Consider the following 7,278-nt stretch of genomic DNA (forward strand, 5'->3'; position numbering starts at 1 on the left):
TTTTTGCATGTCACCTTGGTGTGGAGTTTTTGGTATTGCAAAATACATTGATTTTCAGCTGCCCTGGTGATGTGATGACCCAGCCTAAAGGTGTTTACCCAGTGGTCTCTGCAGACACAAGCCACTGTGTCTAGGAGGCTAGGCCACAGGAGTTGTTCCCTCATATCCCTCAGGAGTCCCTCTGCTACCTTTCTTTCCCAGATGGGCAGATCCACTGGAGTCAGACCTCATCCAAGCCCAGAACCGATACCAGCACTTGGTCACAGCCAGTGCCTGTGGATGTGGAGCTGACAGCCTACGTCCTCCTGGCCCTGCTCTCCAAGCCGAATGTCACAGAGTCCAACCTCACCATGGCCTCTGGCATCGTGGCCTGGCTCACCAGGCAGCAGAATGCCTATGGAGGCTTTGCCTCAACACAGGTAACTCATGGCCAAGGAAGGGGATGTTTCTTGAGAAAGAACTTCTGCAAGATATGTACACAACGTATGGAAGTGTAAATGCTTTGGGCAAAGGAGTCCTTGGATATGGAGGTCCTCAGGATTTCAAGTGTCCCTGGATGTCAGAGATGCAAATGTAATTGTGTTTTCCTTTTCAGGACACAGTGGTGGCCTTGCAGGCATTGGCCAAGTATGCAGCACTGACACACAGCAGACAGGGGGATGCAGAGGTGAGGGTGAGGTCCCGTGGAGGCTTTGGGAAGAAGTTCCTGGTCTCCTACCAGAACCGGCTTCTGGTGCAGGAGGTGGCACTGACAGAGGTCCCGGGCAAGTTCTTGGTGCAGGCCCACGGCAGCTGCTGTGTCTTTACTCGGGTAGGTTCCCACAGATCCCCTCATCTTGTCAAAACCAAAACCCTGCTACACCTCTGTGGAAGGAAATGTGCATTGACTGTGCCTTAACCCCAGCCTGGTGCCAATGCAATAAACCTGTGTGTGGGAGGAAACAGAACCTGCCCAACTATGAGGACCATGATGCTTCCATGGCTCTCAAGAGTACCGGAAGATGAAAATGCTTTATAGTGATCCCACTGCTGTGTGTCTCACTTGCACAGTCTCAACTGAAAGTTTGAGAAGGAGCCCATGGAAGGTTTCCAATCTGAGTGACCTTTATTTTGGGTACTGGGACGAGTGTGCTTACTGCATGTCATTTATCAATTCACTGTCTGGGGTCCAGTCTCAAGGAGTCGAGTAGCCAGTGGAAAAAAAAAGGTGTCATAGATGATATAAAGCTAATTATCAATGTTTTAGTCTGTCTTTTTGTCTCTCCCTGCAGCTGGTGCTGAGGTACAACACACCGTCCCCACAAGACTCCACATCCTTTGCCTTGCAAGTGAAAACCGAGCCTGTCAATTGCACCAAGGACAACACACGCTCCGTTACTGTCCATGTCAATGTCAGGTGACTTTAAACATCTCATCCCAGTTGGGAAGGAAAGCTGGGCATGGCTGGAGAGCTGAGGGATGCTTCTTGGCTGCAGTGGAGGCACCAGGCAGTTTCAGCAGGAGGGAGGATGCAGAGCCTTGGCTCTTGCTGAGAGAGGTGTGCAGTATCAGCTCGGACTGGGGATGCTCAGGGCAGTGCAGCCCCATTCTCTGCACCCTGTGAGAGGGAGCAGTGACTGCCTGTTCCCAGCCCTGGCTGGGCTGCCTGGCTCAGGGCACTGCACACAGGGTCTGCTGGAAAAGGGAAGGGAAAGCTGGGAGACGTTCTCTTTTTAATGTTCTACCCCAGAGACTCTCTTTTCCATCTTCTCCTCCAGATACAATGGGAAGAAATCCACTTCCAACATGGTGATTCTGGAGGTGTCCCTACCGACTGGATTTGCCCTGGCCCCAGGATCTGGGATGTCTGTAAGATGTGTGGAATCAGGGTGGGGATGTGGTGTCAGTGGGACCATCCATGCCCACGGAGAGGGGAAGGCTGTATGGGAAGGTTGTATAGGAAGGTGTTGCCTGTCTCTTCCTTGAACAATCCTACCATCTCTTCTTCTCTGCCACACAATGAACTTGAACTTCTGACCCAATCAGCTTAGCATTCCCCTGTCAGCTAAGTGCCCTAGGCTCTTGTCCTTGGGGTTTGCAGGAGCTGAGTGGCCCTGCAGGGAGATCAGCCTGAAGAGATAAGAGTCCAAAATACATTTGGAAGGGAGTGAATGAGAATCTGCCAACTCAGATAAACCTTGTTGGGGTGTCTCACACTTTCCTTTCAAAAGATGAAACTAAATTGCTTTCTGCTCTCTCCTGTCCTAGTTGCAGCATGGACACTCTGTGAGAAGAACTGAGAAAACACAAGGAGGTGTTGCCATCTACTTGGACAAGGTAATGTCTGTGCTGCTAGAGAACCTGAAGGAGTGCAGGGCAATGCCAGAATCTTTGGGAGAATCCAGGACTGGGGCTAGCAGATCAGTATACTCAAGATTCATCTTGAAGTCCAATGTTTGAGTCTACAGAGTTGTTATTGTCAGTTAGTAGGATCAAATTCAGGTGAGGAATAAAAGGAACAGCTCATAAGTGAACTGTAATTTATTTTCTTCCCCAGCTGAGCCATATCTCTGACACATATGTCCTGCATCTGGAGCAGGAGATTGAGGTGACCAACCTGAAGCCAGGCCATGTCCGGGTCTATGACTACTACAGCCCAGGTCAGTGTGCAACCATGGGGTGCCAGGGCTGCCTGGGTGTCTGCACCTGGCTCTGTGCAAGGATAACTTAGATCTCTCCTCTTCTGTTGCAGAGGAGCAGGCCCTGGCTGACTACAATGTCTTCTGCATCTGAGGTAGGTGCAAATCCCCGCCTCAGCCCCCTGTGCAGACCTTCCTGTGCACCCCATCCACTTCTCTGTGTCCTGCTGGAGCCCTGTGTATCTCTGATTCAGCATGTTCCCTTCATCCAGGACTATATCTGAAACTCCTTAAGCAGAATTTATGGTACTAGTTTCAGCTTATTATATTTGGGTGTGGAGAGTTTCTCTTACTGGGGAGGGGCTGAAGTGACACAAAGATAGTGGATCAAACAGAAAACCCCTTTCCTTTAGAGACCTTAGTGAGAGTCTGTGCTCCCTAGCTGTTACATCCCAAATTAATAATCTGGGTCATATTATTTGCTCTCTGGGTTACTCTCTCTTCTGCTCTCATTTCTCCAGGGACTTGGACTGCTTCCTTACTGTCCACTGCTTCAGCTCCCAGGGATCCCACTAATGCAAGATGCCTCAGGACAGTTGGGCTTCTGCATTATTGCTCCTGGTACAATGAGACACCTGGAAAGTCACATCTCAGGCGTGGGATTTTGGTGCTGGGACACATCTCAGGCTGGATTTCAGGACTAACTCCAGCCTAAGCTAAGCTGCTCATCCTGACAGCCATTACCTGGTGCATTTTTTGGCGTGTCTGATTAACTCTGATTGTTTTAATCCAGGGATTTTCTTGCTTGCAAAAAGAATGAAAATAAAATACAAATCACAAATCTGGCTACTGTGGTGTGTGTTTGGACTTTGTGACAGCCTTTACCTGGGAAGAGTGAGCAAACTCTGTATCTCAGCTGTGTCACTGGCATTAATTTCCTCCAGCACTGGATTCTCCTCCAGCAGTGTTATGCAGTCATCAGTATGGGATGAGGACTCCCAGTCTTGCATGGAAACTGATCCCACTGGGCATCATCTCCTGCACACAGATGTAGCTGAGCCATAAGGTCTTGGCTGCTGGTGCACTTTATGTGGATGTAAATCTACCCTGCTGTGTATGAAAAAAATAGAAAGCAGAAAGGGAGTGATTTTAGTTTCTACACCTCCTGTGGAGCTGGATCCTGCACAGGACAAGTCAAACATGAGTTGTCAGGAAGGGGTGGTGCCCTGGGGCTGACGCCCCTGCTAATGAGTGAGGAAAGTGAGCAGGGTCTTTGCCCCATTACAAGGAGCTGGACAGGCAATTCAACAGGCAAAGAGTAAATGAAAATTCAACATCTATTGCCGCTTTTTAAAATCAAACCTCACTATTTAAGTGCTGGTCACAGATCTTTGAGGTTGACAGAGACAATTCTCCGTATAAACAGGTGAATCTCCACAAACCTTCCCTAGAGCTGGCTCTAGGAGTGTGATAGCTAAGTGCAAAGGCAGGTTTAAGAGTGGAAGGCCTGGAAGACAGGTGAGGGTTGAGGGTCAGGATTTGGTTACAGCCCTGAAAGCTCTCCCTACCATGCAGCAAGGCTGGGATTTGTGGTGCTTTAATGGGAGGGATTTGGAAAGCGTGTTTAAATTTTAACTATGACACTCCAGAGTAATCCTGAAGATTCAGCAAGTCCTGTCTGTGAGACAAAGACATGAGCATTGCAAGTTTGTTTGTTTGAGAGTGAACACACTGAGGAGATGTGCCAGCAAGGCAGGTTGCTGACAGCCTGCTCCGTGCTTCATGTGCAGTTTAACAGGGCTAGAATGAAAGCAGCAGCAGCTGGATGGTAGCAATACCTTGTGCAGCACCAGAAGTGGCCAAGCTGATGTTGCACCTTTGTTTAAACCGGTGCTTTTCCTCCTCTCTTTATTCAATTTCCTCAGTAGTCCATAAGCAATGCAGATCTTAACTCTGCAGAACAGAATTTTTATTTACTTTCTTTGAAGCTTTTTAAAAACATTTTGCAAATATTTCTGCTTTCTTTGCAAATGTCTTCTCTCTCCCTTGCCTTTACCACTGGCAAACTCTGTCCTTGCTGATACCAAAGAGCAGAACTGGAGCCAGCCACGCCTACAGCTGTTACTAGTATTTGGAGAGTGCACTGCCTAGAGCTTGGAGTCTTGCAGAGAGGGAGGAACTCCATCTACCACTGCCAATGCCACCACATCCTTACAATCTGTTTTGCAGAGCTTAGCAAAGCATGGTCTGAGAAAAATCCCCAGCACAGAGGATTATTGGGAAAACAACTCCTGTGGTGGTTATACACACACAGGGATCCAACCTACCCCTTGCTGACACCATGAGGGGCAGCTCATGCAGGAGCTCATTACTGCATAAGGAGGTCACACACACAACCTCTCGCTACTCCTATGCCTATGTGTACACACACTCTGGGTAAAAATGACAGAAACGGTCACTTTTGGCTCAATATCCATTGTTATTTTTATTCCACTTTCTTAACAACTCTTCTGTGTCCTTTAAAATGTTCTTTATGAGATTTAAACAGTAATACCTGTGATGGTATTACAGACAGTAATACCTGTCTGGCTACTAGAGAGCATTTGGAAGGAGGTGGCTCTCTTCCAAGAGAATTTAGACAGGGAAAAAACACTTTTCTACAAAACACATCTATTTATTATTTATCTCTCTGGCTTAAACATCCCCTTCTCTGCTTGGAGCAGCAGATGTCAAACATCCCAGTAATTTTTTTTTTATCCTTCACAAAATGGAGGGGTAGTGGTGATTCAGGCTGGGGCTTGCTGGTGTGCATCCTTCCATTTAGCTTGTGATCAGCTCACTGCTTGAGCACTGAGAGCTGCTGGCTTCCAGGGACACAAATCCACTCTGGATGTGCCTCTTGCCTGTCTCTGGCCCAGCTGATGAGTGGATCTGTGGGCTGGGGAAAGATATTAGCACAGGACAGCACTCAGGTACTGTGTGCCCTGTCACCAAGTCCTGGGGGTGCAGAGCCCTGCGAAGAGGTGCTCCCTTCCCCAGTGCCTCCTGCCCACCAGCAGCTGGTCACTGTGCTGGCAGTAGGAGATGGAGATAGGACTGAGGCAGGTGAATCACACATACCAAGCCTGCCGCTTTGTTTTTGTGGCTCCTACATTTATTTAATTCTGTTTCACTGGGAGTTAGACTGGATTGGGTGCTCAAGTGTAGCTTTCCCATCAGTGCCAAGCCCAGAACCTCAGAGGTGTTTACATGCCTGCTCTCACAAAACAGCTGCTGGAGGCAGTAGGAGTCAGGACACCCTTTGCCATTGTGAGCCCCTGTGCTGTTCTGAGGGATCTGGCTGTCCCCTGGAACTGCTGTGGATCTGCTGTGAACAAACAAATGTCAGCTGGGATTGTTCAACAGGCACTGCCTGTACTTTTTGAGACCCATGGAAAGAAATGAAGGGCAGCTCAGTGCCAGAATGATTCACATTCTTGCTCCAGTTCCTGTTTGGTTCTTTGTCCAGGTGCATTTATGCATTTTTCTCAACTGCTGGCACCAGCAGCTCTGACCTGAACAAAGCCCACGGGGAGGGAAGGGAGAGAGAGGAGCTGTATCTGCCCATTACATGTGTGTGCATGAGTGGGTAAAAGAAAGCCCCAAAACTGTTTCCTTGTCATGGTCAGCCTGTACTAAAGCGAAGGAAGATATTACCAGGCTCTACATGTTTAAGAGCTCAGTTTGGTACTGAAGAATTTTGATATGAAATTACCTTGATACTAAAATTGAAAAACTCCTTATTTTGAAAATGAGTAATTTCAAGAACCAAGTTCTCTTTTCAGTTATGGTAAGGTACTCAGGGAAAAGTACAGTACAATTAGTGGACTAACATACATAAAAATAGCATGTGGAAAGAAGGCCCCAAACCAGACAGTGTGTGTTCCCATCACCCAGGGCTCGAGCACAGCCTTTTGGTATCTAGGCAAGACCCTGTAGGACTTCAGCTATACAGATTTTCACCTGCCTGACCAATATTTAACCCTCATTTCCTCTGCTGGTGAAGGTGTGAGTAGGTTGGCCTTGAACTGTAGCACAGAGCAATGTGATACAGCTGGGGTGAGTTGCAGCTGTTCAATTTTCTCTTCAAATTGAAATGTCTGTAGGGTAGAGGCAAGGTGAGGATTCCAGCTCTGCTTGCTCCCTGTGCTTTCCTCCTCTGTGAGGGAGCAGTGAGCTATGCAAATATACCGAATTTGTACAAAGCCTGGTCTCCATTTCAGGACTAAGACCTGCCTTGGATGCTACAGACTCAGCAAGCCTGGGGACAGTATGACCACAAGGGCTCACAGTGAGCTCCAGCTGGGCGCACATGCCAAGGGGTCATGGGACAATCCAGCTGGAGGCCAAACAATGGGACTTGGGCTGCAACTGGCCCAGGGAGAAGGGGCAGTGCAGTGAGAAGGAAACAAGCTGCTGGTTGGCAAAATAAAAGGCACATTTGTCTGAATGACGCTGCTCCATCCACAGGGGAGTAGGAGAGCAGTGAGGCCAGAGTCCAAAAGGACTTGGATTGGCTGGAGAACATCCTGGATGGTACAATCCTGTGCCTGCAGCACTATAAATCCAGGAAAGACGTGGAGGGAAGGAAACCTTGGGGCTTTTTGTCTGCTTCCTGGGA

At 48.4% G+C, this 7,278-nt stretch overlaps 1 protein-coding gene across 1 annotated transcript in view; it reads left to right on the plus strand.

Annotated features, from left to right (window-relative positions):
• The window catches only part of LOC132086275 (alpha-2-macroglobulin-like protein 1), a 38,854-nt gene extending 35,676 nt beyond the window's left edge, over positions 1-3,178 (plus strand). The window contains exons 29-36 of the mRNA XM_059491822.1: positions 202-419; positions 596-811; positions 1,272-1,396; positions 1,758-1,848; positions 2,248-2,316; positions 2,537-2,639; positions 2,732-2,773; positions 3,140-3,178. Of these exons, the coding sequence (XP_059347805.1) occupies positions 202-419; positions 596-811; positions 1,272-1,396; positions 1,758-1,848; positions 2,248-2,316; positions 2,537-2,639; positions 2,732-2,772 (863 nt within the window). The 3' untranslated portion in view covers position 2,773; positions 3,140-3,178. The remainder of the gene's footprint in view (positions 1-201; positions 420-595; positions 812-1,271; positions 1,397-1,757; positions 1,849-2,247; positions 2,317-2,536; positions 2,640-2,731; positions 2,774-3,139) is intronic.
• Positions 3,179-7,278: the final 4,100 nt, after the last annotated feature.

The sequence above is a fragment of the Ammospiza nelsoni genome, chromosome 2 (genome assembly GCF_027579445.1).
Source record: "Ammospiza nelsoni isolate bAmmNel1 chromosome 2, bAmmNel1.pri, whole genome shotgun sequence".
NCBI lineage: Eukaryota > Metazoa > Chordata > Aves > Passeriformes > Passerellidae > Ammospiza > Ammospiza nelsoni.